This window comes from Elephas maximus, chromosome 2, assembly GCF_024166365.1.
Source record: "Elephas maximus indicus isolate mEleMax1 chromosome 2, mEleMax1 primary haplotype, whole genome shotgun sequence".
NCBI classification, from domain to species: domain Eukaryota; kingdom Metazoa; phylum Chordata; class Mammalia; order Proboscidea; family Elephantidae; genus Elephas; species Elephas maximus.
This window is the reverse complement of record NC_064820.1, coordinates 84,054,672-84,072,532: the sequence shown is the minus strand read 5'-3', so window position 1 is coordinate 84,072,532 and position 17,861 is coordinate 84,054,672. Positions and strand designations below refer to the sequence as shown.

The window sequence follows — 17,861 nt, the reverse complement described above, 5'->3', positions numbered from 1 at the left end:
TCACAAAAGCTCTGTGGCTACAGGTGTATTACAGATTTGTCACATATAAAGCTACTGAGATTATTTATAAAAAGTCTGTCTTACCAAAGGGGAATTCTGGGAGATCAATAAATCCCTGTTTGCCGCAGTCAGGAGTGTGGTAGGCCAAGGGCTGGACCATCAGGTAAGCTTTCAGTTTGGCAGCCTCCAAGCCTTCTTTCATGAGTTTCACTGTTTTTAAACTAGTTGTGGGGTCAAAATGGCAGTTCACGCCAATGATGGAAGCTCCTGCAAATGGGAAGAATGTTTCACCTTTAGGGATTCACCAGATACTAGTAGGTCCAACTCTCCTCTCTTAATCAGGAAGCTTCTACTTGGAACAATAAATTGAAAATACATATGGTCCTCACTATCCATAAACTTGGAAACCCTGGTGGCACAGTGATTAAGAGCTATAGCTGCTGACTAAAAGGTTGGCAGTTCAAATGCACCAGAAGTTCCTTGGAAACTCTATGGGGCAGTTCTACTCTGTCCTATAGGGTCACTATGAGTAGGAATTGACTTGACGACAATGGTTTTTTTTTGGGATCCATAAACCCGTTTTACCTTTAGCAGAGAGCAATTACTAAAAGGCAGAAAGTACTTTCTTTGAAAAGTGCTTTGAGGAGTCTGGCATAATTGAAGTGTCGTTTATGCACACTTGGCTGCCCATCTTTTATAAAAAATAAAAATTATTATTAGAGTTTTTTTAACTTCAAGTTTTAGTAGTCAATTTTTCAAAGTTTGACATTATGTCACAAACAGAGTAATTTTTCAATACTCCCAGCTGCTAGATTACACCAGTGGTTTATCATACTTCTCATTTTGGGTATCAATAAATGTTCCCTTTCACCAGACCAACTTAGTAACATTGCTAACCTTCTTGTGCACAGCAGAACATCGTTTGGGAAAAGGTTTTTTTCAGACACAAAATTTCTTTCTGTCTAGGAGTAGTAACTTTGGAAGAAATCTCAAAAATTCTCTGACTTCAGCTACTGAAAGTGGTTAACAGTTTATCAATCATTTTGACAAGTTTTTCATTTACATTTTAGCCTCCCTAGACTCAAAACTATGGGATAGTCTTCTTTAAGCTTTCTTGTAAAATCTGTAATTTTGAAGTCTGATTAGTAAGAACAAAATACGTTTTAGATCCCCCCCTTTTTTTTTCTGAAACTTTATTCATTCCCACCCACTGCCATCGAGTTGATTCCGACTCATAGCGACCCTATAGGACAGAGTAGAACTGTCCCATAGAGTTTCCAAGGAGCACCTGGCGGATTTGAGCTGCTGAACTTTTGGTTAGCAGCCGTAGCACTTAACCACTATGCCACCAGGGTTTTCACTTTATTCATAGTCATGATATTCTTAATTATATTTGGACTGAGGATGAATTATCATAGCAATCATTGTACATGATTTTGGAGGTTCCTGCCCCCAGAAGATGTGTGGAAGCAATATGACATTCTTATTCTTTTACTCCATCCTCTCAAGATGAGAAGAATTTCCAAATAGGACTTATTCTTGTTGGACTCATGGCCTAAGATTTTGTATCTTAGATATGGAAGTACCAAGAACAAGGGTAGGAGAGATTCTGCTGTGGTAAGAGAGGCACCACCATCCAGATTCTAGGAGCAGCAGATCTGATGCCACAGGTGCTGGTATCCACCGTTCAGTGGCAGGCACCTCAGTGGTCCCTTCTATTGGGTCTGCAGTTTGCTCTCCATCCTTGTTCCAATCAGGCCTTACTCCCTATCATGTCTCTGCAAGGGCTTTTGTCAAGGTTACCCCTGACTTGTTGTCAAATCCAGTAGTCGCTTCTCTGTTCTCATCTTACTCAGCCACATTCAACCTGGGGACCATGCCCTCCTTCATCAATACTCCCCCTCTCTTGGCTTCTGAGACTCCCACACTCTCTGAGAGTTGCTTCTACCTCCCTGGCTGCTGCTTTTGAGTATTATATGCTGACTCATCTTCAAGGCCGAACCCCGCATCCTGGAGTGCCCCAGGATTCCCATTGAACCATCTTCTCTTCTCCATCTACACTTCCTTTTTAGTTCCAGGGCTGTCAATACCATCTATATCCAGGTGTTTCTCAGATTTTTCTTTCTAACCTTGATCTTCCCATTGGGTTCCAAACTTGCATATTCAACAGCTTACTTAACATCTTCATTTGGATCTTGAGTACCTTTTTTTGGATGTCCTGCTGCCAGTTTCTCTTTTCTTGCCTTGACTTCATGACACTCATGAATTAATCATACTTTAATTATTGATTGGATATCTGTTAGGTATTAGGCTTTTGTGGGTGGTTATAGAAAGAGGACATAGTTCCTGACATCAAGGATTTTATAATTTAGTACAGTGCTTCCCAAAATTTGCTACATGAAAATAAGGTTCTATGATCAATTAAGTTTGGCAGTTGCTGTTCACTATTATCTCCTTCTTGGTAAATGTGGAATGAGGATTTGAAAAGTTCCAAATGACTTGTTTATTTAGAAAGAGTTGTCAGAAGATTATTTGGGGTAGGGATGATTATGGAAGGATACATGGAGGTGGATTTAAACTAAACATGGAGAATGGCCTAGATCTGTGCAATGGCTATTTATTAAAGAGCCCTGGTGGCACAGTAGTTAAGTGCTCAGCTGCTAACTGAAAGGTCAGCAGTTCAAACCCACCCAGCAGCTCCGAAGGAGAAACGACCTGGCAATCTGCTCCTGTAAAGATTTAAAAAAAAAAAAAAAAGCTCATTGCTGTCCAGTCAATTCTGACTTATAGTGACCCTGTAGGACAGAGTAGAACTGCCCCATAGGGTTTCTAAGACTGTAATCTTTACAGAAGCAGGCTGTCACATCTTTCTCCTGTGGAGCAGCTGGTGGGTTCAAGTGCTTAACCACTGTGCCACCAGGGCACCTTAGGAAACCCTATGGGGCAGTTCTACTCTATCATATAGGGTCTCTATGAGTCAGAATCAGTTCACCACACAACACAACATTATGGGCTAGGCACTGTGCTAGGCACAGGGTACTTAGTGCTGAACCAAACAGACATAGTCCCTCCCCTTATGCATCTTACAATCTAGTGAGGGAGGCAGGCTAAACAAGTAAATAAATGAGAAGTTCTGTGAAGGATATAAACAGGGTTGTTGTTGTTGTTGTTAGCTGCTATTGAGTTGGCCCCCAACTCATGGCAACCAGCACACAATGAAATGAAAAGACTCCCTGGTCTCTGCCAGGCTGTGTACTCCATTGGCTGATTTTCAGAAGTAGATCACCTGGCCTTTCTTCCTAGTCTGTCTTAGTCTGCAATCTTTGCTAAAACCTGGTCAGCATCATAGCAACACACACGCCTCCACTGACAGACGGGTGGTGGCTGTGCCTGAGGTGCCGGGAATCAAACCTAGGTCTCTGACAGAGGAGGTGACAATTCTATCACTGAACCACCACTGCCCCCATATAAACAGGGTACGGTGATATAAAACACTAAGGGTGGTGAGGGAAGGATTAGCTGCAGGCCAGCAGCCCCTGCCAATCAACAGTGGGGATGATGACTGCCTCCTCTGATCTTTTTGAGAGGAATTAACTTGCTTTTTCTCCCCTATATTTATGTTTCCAATCAAATATTAGGATCATGCACTTTCATTCCAAAATCTAAATAACTGTTGTCGTTCATGAAGAATATAGAGTAACTTTCTTGAAAAATCAGGAGTGGATGAAAGTCAAAAATTAAACAAAGAACCCATCAAAATCTCCCCATTACACAGAATGACTCTGGCGTTTCCACTGATCCTGAGCTATTCCTTGGGTTTAAAATGAGGCAGCTTGGAAAAAAGTTTGTAAGTTGTCACTAATTTAAATGAAACCAATATTAAGAATGGAAATTACATAAAAAGATAAATTAGGTGGTCACTACCAAAGGATTGTTTAGTTTATTATACCAATTACAAAAAGCAAAGCATACCAGTAATTTATGATAATGGAAAAACTTTGGCAATGAGGCAACTAACCTTAAAGTTATTAACATTTAAATACCTCTATCTAAGTTTTTTAAAAAAGGAAAATGTATCCTAATGCTCCTAAGGACCAAAATCTTTCCATTTACTAAAACATTCTTCTCATTTGTAGGTGTAAATCTCTAGCATAGGTCTAGTTGCCCCTTCCAAAAGGCTGGGGTGTGTATGTGTGTGTGTGTGTGCACCTGTTAACATTCTGTCTCCTTTGGGACTCAACAATAATATTATCAATATTCCTAAAGAAGTAAACGAATGGTTTTCCTGTTAACAAGAGAAGTATACACTGATTTGTAGATGAATGTTCATTTGTAAGTTATTTTAAGAGTCACCAATTGCAAATCCATCATCACCTGCTTTCACCAGCCGCACTGCACACTCGCCGGGGGCCACTCCATGCAAATCCCCGTCTGGCCCTATGCACATGGTAGCTGCCACTGGTTTGCCAGACACTTTCAATGCCTCAACTGCCCATACAGCTTCTTCCACGTGTTCAAAATACTGAAATAAATTCAGTTTAGGATACTTTTAATCTTATTTCTCCCCAAACAATTTGCAGACGTATTCTATTGCTTAATAACTTAATTATCACTACAGGAGTGTTTTTCAAACTCTGAGGTGTGACGCATTAACATTTTTTAAAAAATGAAACAAATGGTGATTTCTTACTGTGAATTGTAGACCACTGTATTAGATTTACTGGATAGAATTTGGAAGAAGCCCTAAACTGGACAAAGATTTCAAAAACTGATTATAATTACTCATCATGACTAACACCTAACCCTGCATGGTCTTCGTGAGAGCAAAAAACAGAGAAAATGTACTAAGCACACATGTCATATCTCTGATGATTGCGTTTACCTCTGCGATCAGGAAGTCCACATTCTTCTTCATAAAGACCTCTAACTGTTGCTGAAATATTTTTTTAACTTCAGTTTCACTCTTGCAGCTGAGGTACGATGGTGTCTGACTCACACCTCCTGCCACCAAAGCGTCTCCCTCATCAGCCACTTGCCGGGCAATATCACAAGCAGCTTCGTTGACTTTCTGCCCCTAAAGCGGGTTAATATATATCTAAATTTTCATGTGAAATTGAAATAAAATTATTATTCAAATACCCACGTCTTAGTTGTAGCTTTACAACAGTGATTTTATTCCAGAAAATGAAATTATTGAATGGTTCAATATTTTACTGGGTTGAACAGTTTGAAATAACCAAATTAACAACAGTGATAAAAATAATAAATGTAATTGTTATATTTAGGACATTACATTATACCATAGACCTATAAAAAAGTGAAAGTCTTTACATGAAAGGATCAGTGTCTTCCAATGCCTAAGCATCCCTTAGAATACGTACCAAATAGTGATGATGGTGATGACTTGTCTTTATGATTAATAAGATTAAAATTCAATTAAAATGACTACAGAATTAACAAATGTTTGCTTGTCATCTATTTTCTCAACTAATACATGCATAACTTGTAAGGGTTTTTTTTTTTTTTAATTTGACATGAAAAATTAACTCTTGTCCTTGAAAAGCCACTATTATAGCCCGTACAGATAAAAGGAATTTTAGAACTTTCTTTTTAGAGATGGAAAAACTGCAACATTGATGGGGTTGATGATTTGCCCGCCATCACATCATTGATTGTTGCTGAGTCAGGGACTGTTCCATGTTCATCAATTCCTCATGTCTATAATCTTTCCCGTACACCACGCTGCATCAAAAAAACTGTGGGGAAGTAAGAATTTGTAATGCTGCCCACTTTACTCAGCAACTTCGACAGGGGACAGGGAGAATCATTAATCATTAGGTACTTCTCGTTTAATCTGCTTCATTAAGTGCCTTTCTGTTAATTTTGGGGACTCCAGCTAAAACCTAAGGGTATTGTTCATACATGCCTCATTTCTCTATTATTTAAAAAAAAAAAAGCCTTTGAAGAGGCTCTTCAACATCTTATTCTCTGTAAGAACCTTGGTTATGAAATGTATCTACCATACCCCTCTAAGAAGAGTTCCATGGATGGTTTTACTCACGGATATTTTCTCTGCGACATAGTTTCCCCAGTTCTCCAGTTTGTCTTCACTGGCATAAAAAGTGAAGGTCTGCATGACATTCGATCCAGCTCTGAGGAACTCTCGATGAAGCTGGCGGACTGCGAGATTGAATGAGGAAATACATGAATTTCTACCAGTTTATTAACTCACGTGTTTTCAAAAGGCTCGCAGATAAACCTGAAAATAACTGCTTAAGTGTTTGGTTGTTTGACATTGACACATCCTGGGGGTTAATGTAAGGTGGATCTGGGGCCTCTCAGCAACTCCTCCAAACTTGCTGTAGTTGAGTGGATGGGTGGTCAGAAGGGGTGCTCACGTTCTTGTATTTGCTCATTTAGCTCATCATTTATTGACTGTATTTATGGAGGGCACTCATGGATACAAATATGAACAATCTATTGTCCTATTCTTGGAGAAATTTACAATCCATCAAAGGATAACTGACTACAACGCGGCATGGTTGGGCTATGCAGGAAGAAGAGATCATTTCTACCTTGGATGTGAGGTGAAGGGAAGAGGGACGTCCCACAGAGGAGGGATCATCTGAATTGCACTTTGAAGAATTCAAAGTGTTTTTGCTGGACAGAGAAGTGGGGGAAGGGCATCCCCTGTGGAGGGTTAAAAGACATGTAGGCAGGGGCATGCTTGGTATTTGGGGTATTTGGGGGAATGACAAATAGTCTGAAAGGCTGGAGTTGAGGTCATGTTAAAGTGGTGGGAGATGCAGTTGGAAAGGTAATTTGCAGGGAAGCTATTGAGGATCTATAGTAATTCTACCTACCACCTAGTCTAAATTGGGAAAGCAAACAAATCATTCAGAGCATGAATGCCTTAAATATTTTTCACCTCGAGAAAAAGGCTAAGTATAGCCAATGTCCTGTGAAGATGGTGCTATGAGGATTTGTTGCAGGATATTAGTATTTTCTGATGCATCCAGTAGTCCACTGTGGTTGACAGAATTTGGACTAGGCTGGCACAGTCAACTATATGGGATTTCAGTCTGCAGGAGAACGAATTAAATCTAATGACTCAGTATCATGGAGTTTTCATTAATTCTTGAAAAACACGGAGCTTCCAGAAGAAAAAGTAGAGCTGAAAATGCCTTAATAAGTTCAAAATACTTGAGGCACAGATGGCCAAATATCATGGATTGAATTGTGTCCCCCCAAAATATGTGTATCAATTTGGCTAGGCCTGATTCCCAGTATTGTGTGATTGTCCATCATTTTGTCATCTGATGTGATTTTCCTATCTGTTGCAAATCCTTTCTCTATGATGTTAATGAGATGGGATTGGTGGCACTTATGTTAATGAGGCAGGACTCAATCTATAAGAGTTTTGAGCCAATCTTCTTTGAGATATAAAAGGGAGAAGTGAGCAGAGAGACATGGGGATCTCATACTACCAAGAAAGAAGCACTGGGAGCATAGCGCATCCTGTGGACCTCAAGGTCCCTAAGCTGAGAAGCTCCAAGGACCTTCCTCCAGAGCTGACAGAGAGGAGAAAGCCTTCCCCTGGAGCATATGTCCTGAATTTGGACTTGTAGCCTATTAAACTGTGAAAGAATGAATTTCTCTCTGTTGAAGCCATCCTTTGTGGTATTTCTGTTATAGCTGCATTAGATAACTAAGATATCAAGAGAGAAAATACTGTTTCTGCATTAATAAAACAGAAGAAAATCAGTATCACAGTAGTTTCTCATGAGCTCCTCTAATATATATAACTTTGTTTATGTCGTTTACAAAATTGAGACTTGTGGCTTAAATAACAGTCTTGCTTTCTCTACTTGGCACAGTCTGGGCAAAGGTTGTTGTTGTTTGGTGCCGTCAAGTCTGTTCCGACTCATAGCAACCGTACATACAACAGAACAAAACACTGCCCGGTCCTGCGCCATCCTCACAATCGTTGTTGCTATGTTTGAGCTCTATGCCAATCCACCTCATTGAGGGTCTTCCTTTTTTGCTGACCCTCTACTTTACCAAGCATGAAGTCCTTCTCCAGGGACTGGTCCTTCCTGATAAGATGTCCAAAGTACACAAAACAAAGTCTTGCCATCCTTGTTTCTAAGGAGCATTCTGGTTGTACTTCTTACAAGACAGATTTGTTTGTTTGTTCTTCTGGCAGTCCACAGTATATTCAACACCATAGTTCAAAGGCATCAATTCTTCAGTCTTCCTTATTCATTGTCCAGCTTTTGTATACATATGAGGCAAAGGTAGTACACCATTAACATCAGTTTGGACCAAGAAATATTTTATTCTGAGTTTAGCAGGAAGCAGACTTTAAAAAGCAAACCATAGGTATATTTGAAACCTTCCCTCTATGATGTTCCTCTATTACTCCACTGTGTCTCTTAAATCACTTTGATGCAGTGCTTCTCAAAGTGTGGTTTATTTTACGATCACCTGGAGGACAATTATTATAAATGTATATTCCTGAATCCACTCACAGACTCGCAAACCCAAAGCTCTGGAAGTTGGGCCTAGGAATCCATAAAAATAGTAAACTCTGCTGGTGAAACTGAAAATTGAGAAGCCCTGTTGTTTTAGCTTCCCAAGGGCCTATTTCATCTTTTTTTTTTTTTTTAGGGGACAACACAAAACTATTTTTACTTTTATTTGAAATATAATTGTTGTGTATATTTGCTGAGTTTCACAGTTCTTTTACTTTGAATACCAGGTAGGGATTGTGTGATTTGAGTCCTGAATACATTTCTGTACTTCTCTAGCAGAAATAGAGTGATAAAACCAAGAACATTACTAAGAGAAGAAACAACTTAGCCAACTTAATAATAACAATAGTTAATACTAGTCTTTAACATGTACCATGCACTATTTTAAATACACATTACTAATTTAATCCTCATAATAACCTTAAAAAAATAAAATAAAACCCACTGCCATCGAGTAGATTCCAACTCATAGCGACCCTAGAGGACAGAGTAGAACTGCCCCATAGAGTTTCCAAGGAGCGCTTGGTGGATTCGAACTGCCGACCTTTTGGTTAGCAGCCGTAGCACTTAACCACTACGCCACCAGGGTTTCCAACCTTATGAGGTAGATGTTAATATTATCTCAGTTTTATAGAACAGGAAACTGAAGCCCACAGAAGCTAAGTAATTTTTCCTAGGTCACACAGCCTACTTGGCTGACAGGATTTAATTGAGACAGTCTGGCTCTAGAGTCTATATGCTTTGCCTCAAAACTTTTCTGTCTCTCAGCCTATTTAAGTGGTTTATTAATTTCTATCCTTTATCACTGAAATATACGTTTCTTTACTAAACATAAAACAACTGTTCATCTTGTATAATATTTACCATAACACTCTCTAATTTCATCTGAAGACTCAAATTCTTCCTTAAAGGTGTTTTACACAGTAATCTGAGGCATCTCACTTCCACTGTCTTGTCTTATCTCAGGCATATCTGCCAAATCCCCTTCATCTACCAGTCAGAGGACACCCTCTAAAGCAAAGCATCAAGGTAGAATGCTGGCTGTGAGCCTGTCGTCAGTGACTGAGGGGCAGGGACCAGGAGGTAGACAGTTAACAGAACAAGGAGGGCTATTGCACTTATCCAAAATGTGAACCTATACTTAAATGCCTAGCAGGAAATAATAAATATTTGGAAAATGTAGCATGAATGTGTCAGTTTGATAATATGCTTGCAGATAGACGTGGGTCAACATAGTTGAGCTTTTATGAGAACTTAGAATAGAGCTGTGTACCAACCTGCTTCTGGGTGTTCTACAGCAGCTTCTGGGGTCCAGGGTCCCGCCTTCACATAACCTCTCTTCTCCAGAGCAAAGACAAACCCTCCATCTCCAATCACAACCTCTCCAGCATTTAAACGTTCTAGAATGCCCTAAAATTACAGATGGGGCGTGGAAAACGAGTTACTTGAGTTTGTATGAGAATTCTCTCTAATACTTTTGCTAGCATATTCTTGGGGAGTACGATTTCTTTAAAATACTTAGAACAAAATACATGCATAATATTTTATACATAAATTCTTGGCTATCTATGAGGCAAACTGCCAGAATGCTCATATAATGAAAATTTGTGTGTAGGTGCTGGGGTTAGGGGCTGTTGCTTTCAAACATATTAAAGAACGTTTGAAAAACATTGTGGGAGGATGTTATGTTTGAAGACATATCTGCTGAGGGATTAAATTAAAAGGCTTTGTTGTAAAGCCTCAAATGAATCCGTAAGCACACATTCTTAAAATGGTGAATGCTAGTCTTTGTTCACACTATCAATAAACTAAAGAGCAGATTAAAATTGATAAAGAAGTTGAAGTGGCATATTATGGTTATTATGGCATTTTGAAGACTAACAAGTCCAAAGAGATTTGGTAAAGACAGAAGAAGATACCACTGCAAAGGTGGACACTCAGAGTCTTCTTCTACAGTGTTAAAATTCAGTTTCTACGACAGCAGCTATGCTATGCTGTCTGGGAAGTTATGACTCTGCGTTCTGCACTCTCCTAGTGAGACTACAACAACAGGGATGAGAGAAGGACAGTATTTGTAAAAACAATTTCCAGTCTAATCATTATACCTATTACATTGATGGTAACCCCAAAAAACAAAACCAAACCTGTTACTGTCAAGTCAATTCTGACTGGTATTAATGCTTAGTAGATAAATTTTGAATTCAGTATTTTTAAAGGGCTTTGTGGAAAGTAATTTTCTAGAGTTACCATTTTTATTTACTTATTGTGTTCCATTTATTACCAATAATGGCTGATAAAACAAATGCTAAGATCTAATAAGAAAGGTTACATCAATCTGTGAGAGGTATTGATAGGAGTTTGTATCCTAATTCCTGGCCATCTTCTTAGAGTCTTCCTCATTTAAACCTTCCCCTCTACTGCCCCTCCGAATGCCGTATGGACAGCTGGTGCTCAGAGAGAAGAAATAACTGACATTTTCATCTTAGATCATTAAAATGAGAGAATTATGCTATATCCTCCCTAATACCCCTTCCAAATCTAAAAATTTTCAAGCCTGGGCATCCATGAGGTAACAGCTACTACAAAAATATAGAATTGCTTGTGAGTAATTCAGAAATCCAAGTATTTGTCATGATTACAATGCCTCTAAATGCCACATCTTAAAATTACAATTTTGATCATTATGGACCAATTAACAAGAATATATATATATTCTTGTTAATTAATATATCAGTACAGTTATATCACCAACATGAACAAGGGTCACATAAAATGAGATATAACTTAGTACTATAAAACAGTATGGTATTTTTGTATAAAATGTACATATTTGTCTAGAAAACAAACTAGCAGAATATTTACCAAAATGTAGCAAGACCTTGTTCTTTGTGCTTTTCCTATTTGCTTACAGTGAACACATGTTAGTTTTGTGACATATATTTGAATTTTAAGCTCAAACATGTAGATACACTATTGTCCATGTTTTAACACTGCCATACACATGAAAACACGTTTACCGAGGAAACATTTTCCCCCATTTATGCCCATCTGTTGCTTAAATATGTAAATACACAATAAATCCATTAAAATGTTAAATTTTCTGTTTGAGTTCGGAGAGTGGATTAGAATTCATAGATATGAAAATGGTGCCAAACCAAAAAATATATATATATTTTTAATCTCTATAGGAATCATTCTTCCCAGTCTGCACTGACTGTGCATTTAGATTTGTAGGTTGACAGAAATTCTCAGACTAGGTGAATTTGTGACAGCCTATTATAATCATGTACCATCTCAACATCCCTCCTCAGGTCATCAACATACACCCTATTGATATTACATGGCATTTAAAAAATTTAGATGAATTAACTTTTCTCCTTGTGTGAAGGTCTTTTTGATTTGGGGTACATCCCTTTAGAAACTAGGTAGACCCTGATATGTTACCCACCAGGGACTGAAGATGAGACATGGACCTGTCCTCACTGACCTTATAGCAGAGGGCTACCAGTTGGTCAGGCCCTGTCTGCCTCCCTACTTTCTCCTGGGGGTTTCTGTCCCTGGGTGTTTTGACACTGAAGGATCAAATATATCCCCTCCTCTTTTTGGTTTTATCTTCCCACCCCTCCAACCACACTCCCTCAGTCAGTCCGACCATCTATCCATCCATCCCCTAGAGAAGATGAAGGCTGATTATACTGAGAACTCTCGTCCCAACAAGTCACTGGGAAAGTAAAGGATGGATTTGTTTACCAGGCGCTGTAGCTGCTGTTTTTCTTGGCGGTTATTTAAATTTTATTAACTGCTCTTCATAGTGGCATCACTAGGGAGGTGGGGGGAGTGCAGACTGTACCAGGTGACACTGTCAGAGAGGGTGACACCAAAATGACTGTCTATAAAAATATCCTTGTAGTTAGTCATAACAACAAAAACATTTTTTGTTAGCTCTAGCTTACACGTATCAATATACCTACAAGGCTAAACACTTTGCTAATTTACTTTTTGAGCCTTCTAATGGGCTCCGGTCAGAACTGTCATTATTACCGAAGTACAAGGATGCTTCGAATCACATGGTTTTGTCTGCACAGGCTACAAGCACATGCTGTTGTTTTTGTAGCTGTTGGTGTTTTTATATTTTCTGATTTTGTCAAATTTTCTGGTGGTCATTAGTATCTGTGAACCTATATCAATAAGTGTTTTGAGAATGAAGTAGATAATTAAAGGAAAAGAAGGAGTGCTACATGGGAATTATAATTTGTGAGTAACAGTACTGGAGGAGGTCCATGGCGGAGGGGGAGTGACACCATGAGTTACTGTACTGTGTGTCACCAACCCTAGTTATGCCACTGCTTTCCCAGAATATCTTAAGATCCTTCTGCCTCTTTTGTTCTGAAACCTCTTGGCTTGGGGCCAAAACCAAACAACCAAACCCATTGCTGGTGTAATCAGTTCCAACTCATGGCAACTCCATGTGTTATAGAGTGGAAACGCTCCACAGGTTTTCCACAGGCTGTAATCTTCATGGAAGCAGATCACCAGGCCTTTCTCTCGCTGAGTGGCTAGGTGGGTTCCAACCACCAACCTTCAGGTTAGTAGTGAGCGCAAACCGTTTGTGCAACCCAGGGACATGAGCTTAGCGCCAGGGTGGTGCATTTTTCTGTGAACGCTGAAACCAAACTCCAGGTTAGAACGTACCATCACCGAAGCAACGCCTCTACCAGGGGCTGTGGTGGGGATGGAGAGCCAGGCGAGAACCTGGAGGCCGGCACTACTCGGGTGACCACCCAGGTGCGGGCGGGAAACGGTCGGCAGCGTGACAAGCGAGCCACTCCCTCCTCCTCTGCCCACGTTGGAGGGGTGCGCGCGGCAGAGACGGGTACAGCCACGGAGGACCCTGGGCGCGCTGCCTTGCGCCAGCCGATCCTATCGCAGTGGGAGAGGGGAATCGCGTCTCTGGGTCCAAGAGCGGCGGCCCTGGGGGCGCGCTCTGGCCTTGGAGTGCAGGACTCAGAAGATGTTGGAAGTTTGGGAGAGTGGGCTCTGGGGTACCCTCGAGTCAGGAGTGACTCACAGGGCGCCTTTGGGTCCGAAGGCATAGGTCTGGGGCACGCTCTGGTCCGAATGGAGAGGGGGAGGAGGATTGGGAGAGAAGGCTCGGCTGCTAGAGGTGCGCGATCTGCGGCAGGAATGGGGAGTCCAGAGGTGCCTTGGTGTCCTCCAGGAGAAGTTCTGGGAGCTCCTTCTGGTCTGAGGACTGGGTTGGGGTGGAGAGTGCTAGGTCTACAGCTGGGCTCCACGGTCCTCTCTGGGCTCTCCCAGTCTGGGGTGCGAGGCCAGTGGATCTGGACCCAGATCCTCAGTCGGGACAGAGAGTGCCCTCCAGCGCCTCCGGAGACTTACCTTCTTGGCCCTTTTGCCTCCAACGGGTGCCATCTTCGTGGTTACTTGGCAGGGTTGCGGGCCGACGTGGCGAGCCTTTCCCCTCTGCGAAGTCTGTTGCTGCCCGGTGGCCGCAGCCTACCTGGCTCATATTTATACCCGCTCCTTCTCGCGGGGTGGGCTTCTCTTGGCTAGGCGCGGTCCAACGCGGACCTCAGACGGGGAACACACCCACCAGCCTTTTATTCAGGCCACGTGCTGGTTAGGAAACTGCCCTGCGAAAGGGGTGCTCAAGATTGCTTTCCCAAATGTGTGGAAACACTGAGAGAAAAAGAAAAGTATATGAGATTGCCACTTGCTCAGGTTTCAAACTTACCGGAATTACTAACCCTGAATTAGTGGGTATTTTCAAAATGACCTTACCCAAACATGCCTTACAGTTTCTAATAGTATGGTGATTCCTAACAGAGCATCGTTGCAGTAATTAACAAGGACAGGCTTTTAATATTTACATATGAAAGTGGGAATGTATTTCGGAGACTTGCTTCAAAATTCAACGTGGCAACGATGTATAAAAATGTTTAGGCATTGGAAGAGCTGGAAGGAAATAGTTCAAAATGTTAACAGTAGTTATCTGTTAATGATGGAATTAGGGCTTGTTTTTATTTTACTTTTTATGTGTTACTGTATTTTCCAAAAATATTTTTACAATGAGAACAAATTGATTTTTAAAATAATAAAAAACATGTTGAAAAATGTACATCATGATTGTAAATAGACTGGAGAGCAACTAAAAAGTCTGAAATCGTGCAGAGCTTTTTACCCAAATAAAAAGCACATGAGAAAATTCTGTATGTGGAACATGAGCCTTTATTTCAGCCTGCGCACCTCAAATTGTGTTAAATTTAAAATGGAAAAAAAAAAAAGCAGAATGGGTGCAAATATTCTCACTCAAATAATCTAACATTTCATTTGCCGCCCCCCCCCCGCCCCAAATTTGGGATCAACAAGAATGAAACGTGAGGTAATGTTATCCTTCACGTCAAGGTGTTGCAGTATCTTAATAGGTACAATTTAGTTAGCTAATGTGTTATGAACGGTTAATTTATGGTATTAACCTGGTGAGTATTGGTGAGGCGAACAGGTAACAACTGAGCATGTTCTGTGGCCTCATAGGGCAGCTGCAGTGAGGGGTTGCAGGCACCAGGGGGCGATATCAGGGCTCTGACAGTCAGTAAAGGCTCAAAACAGACGTTCCCAATTTTTGTAAAACTCAGCAAAGATTAGAAGAATTTTAAACTAGTAGCGCTAAATTTAAAATGAATTATGAATTTTTGACTCTGAATAAGGAAGATTGAAGAAGAATTGATGCCTTTGAATTGTGGTGTTGGAGAAGAATATTGAATATACCATGGACTGCCAAAAGAATGAACAAATCTGTCTTGGAAGAAGTACAGCCAGGATGCTCCTTGGAAGCAAGGATGGTGAGATTGGTCTCACATACTTTGGACATGCTATCAGGAGGGATCAATCTCTGGGGAAGGACATCATGCTTGGTAAAGTAGAGGGTCAGTGAAAAGAGGAAGACCCTCAACAAAATGGATTGAGACGTAGTGGCTGCAACAATGGGCTCAAGCATAACAATTCTGAGGATGGTGCAGGACCAGGCAGTGTTTGTTCTGTTGTACATAGCGTTGCTGTGAGTCAGAACCAACTCGATGGCACCTGACAACAACAACATAGGCAAAATTAAAAAAAAAAAAAAATCTTTCCTCAGCTGCTGTTCCTGGTTCCTCAGGTCCCCTGTCTGGAGGTAACCACTAAAAAAAAAAAAAAAAAAAAAAAACCACTATTACCTGTTAACTATCTTTCCAGAGAAATTCTATGTGCATCTAAGTGTGTACATGTATATAAAGGAGTTGTATTTAAATGTAGGGAATTTTTGTTATTTAGACATTTATCCACCTCCACCTGTTTCCAAAATGATTTATAGACAGCTGTCAAAATATTTTTGTTTTTCCTCAGACTCTGTTTGTTGTCCTACCTCCCTCCCCCCTTAGATCTATTTTTTAAAAATTAATTCTCCTACTATTTCCATAGTAGATAATAATATCCATAGTTCACTAAGTATTTACTATGTGCCAGGTGCATCAACACCGAGCCTTTTACATATGCACACTGTTATGTACTCCTCACACTGCTGTAACGTAGGTGCCCCCTCTTTGTACTAAACAACTGTGAATTCCGGGAGTTAGAAGGGTTATCAGCGTGAGCTCTGAAGTTCCTTTGCCCCATTCCTAAAGGACCAAGTCCGCTTGGATACCAGTTGGGAAGTGAGTTCTGTAATATGCTGTTCTTGGAAGGCTGCCCATGTTCTCTGATCTTTGCTAGAGCAATGAGATGAGGGAGGTCATAACACCGAAGTCCTTGGTCTTGTACAAAGGTGTTTGAGGTTAAAAAATAAGCCCCAAAGGGGAAGACAAGGGTTAGATCTCAAGATCCACCCCTTCATATTTTTCAAACAACTTTATTAAGATATTATTCACATACTATACAACTGACTCATTTAAAGTATAACATTCAGTGGTTTTTAGTATATTCATGGATAGGTGTAGCCATCACCTCAATTTTAGAACATTTTCATCACTCAAAAAGAAACTGATACCCTTTAGCTATTACCTCCCCAATTCCCCCTAACCCCAGCCTTAAGCAACTATTCATCTACTTTCTGACTATATAGAGTTCCCTGTTCTAGACATTTAATATTAATGCAATTATATAATATGTGGTCTTTCATGACTGACTACTTCCACGTAGCATAATGTTTTCAAGGTTTATCCATGTTGTAGCATGTATCACCACTGCATTCCTTTTTATGGCCAAATAATATTCCGTTGTATGGATATACCACATTTTGTTTATCCTTTAATCAATTGATGGACGTTTGGATTATTTCCACTTTGGGTCTATTACAAGTAATGGTGCTATGAACATTCATATACAAGTTTTCGTGTGAACATATATTTTCATTTCTCTTCAGCATATACCTAGTCTATGTTTAATCTTCTGAGGAACTAATAGACTGTTTTCCAAAGCAGCTGCACCATTTTATATTAGCACCAGCAATGTATCAGCGTTCCAATTTCTCCACAACCTTGTCAACACTTGTTACTTATCTGGCTTTTTGATTCTCACCATCCTGGTTGGGTGTGAAGTAGTAGCTCCTTTTTTTGTTTGTTTTAACTGCAGGACTTCTTTTTTTGTATGTGATAAATTTATAAGTAAAACAATGTTTGCCAGTTCAGCAATCTTCACATGTACAGTTCAGTGACATTAAATGGTTTCATTATGTTGCTCAACTCATTGTGGTTTTGATTTGCATTTCACAGATGGCTAATGACATTGAGCATGTTTTTATGTGCTTATTGACCATTTGTATATCTTCCTTGGATAACTTCCTATTCAGATCCTTTGCCCATTTTAAATTGAGTTATTTGTCTTTTTATCATTGAATTGTAAGGATTCTTTATATATTCTGGATAGAGCACCTTATCAGATACAAGCAATCCCTGGGTTACAAACGAGATCAGTTCCTAAGTCTGTATTTAAGTCAAATTTATAGGTAAGTTGGAACAGGTACATACGGTTCTTCTTTAGGGTCAGTCAAATGTTAGTCTTGTTGTGTTGTTGTTGTTGTTGTTAGGTGCTGTCCAGTCAGTTCCAACTCGTAGCGACCCTATGTACCACAGAACAAAACACTGCCCGGTCCTGTTCCATCCCCACAACCATTGTTATGCTTGAGCCCATTGCTGCAGCCACTGTGTCAATCCATCTCGTTGAAGGTCTTCCTTTTTTCCACTGACCCTGTACTTTACCAAGCATGATGTCCTTCTCCAGGGACTAATCCCTCCTGACAACATGTCCTAAGTATGTAAGACGCAGTCTCACCAT

General features: G+C 40.2%; 1 protein-coding gene across 1 annotated transcript in view; it reads right to left on the bottom strand.

Moving 5' to 3' along the window:
• Window positions 1–14,022, bottom strand: part of BHMT (betaine--homocysteine S-methyltransferase) — a 29,472-nt gene extending 15,450 nt beyond the window's left edge. Inside the window, exons 1-6 of the mRNA XM_049867767.1 lie at window positions 13,932–14,022; window positions 9,812–9,944; window positions 6,062–6,180; window positions 4,883–5,074; window positions 4,375–4,522; window positions 85–267 (exon numbers count right to left, since the gene is read on the bottom strand). Of these exons, the coding sequence (XP_049723724.1) occupies window positions 85–267; window positions 4,375–4,522; window positions 4,883–5,074; window positions 6,062–6,180; window positions 9,812–9,944; window positions 13,932–13,964 (808 nt within the window). The 5' untranslated portion in view covers window positions 13,965–14,022. The remainder of the gene's footprint in view (window positions 1–84; window positions 268–4,374; window positions 4,523–4,882; window positions 5,075–6,061; window positions 6,181–9,811; window positions 9,945–13,931) is intronic.
• Between the last annotated feature and the right edge of the window lie 3,839 nt (window positions 14,023–17,861).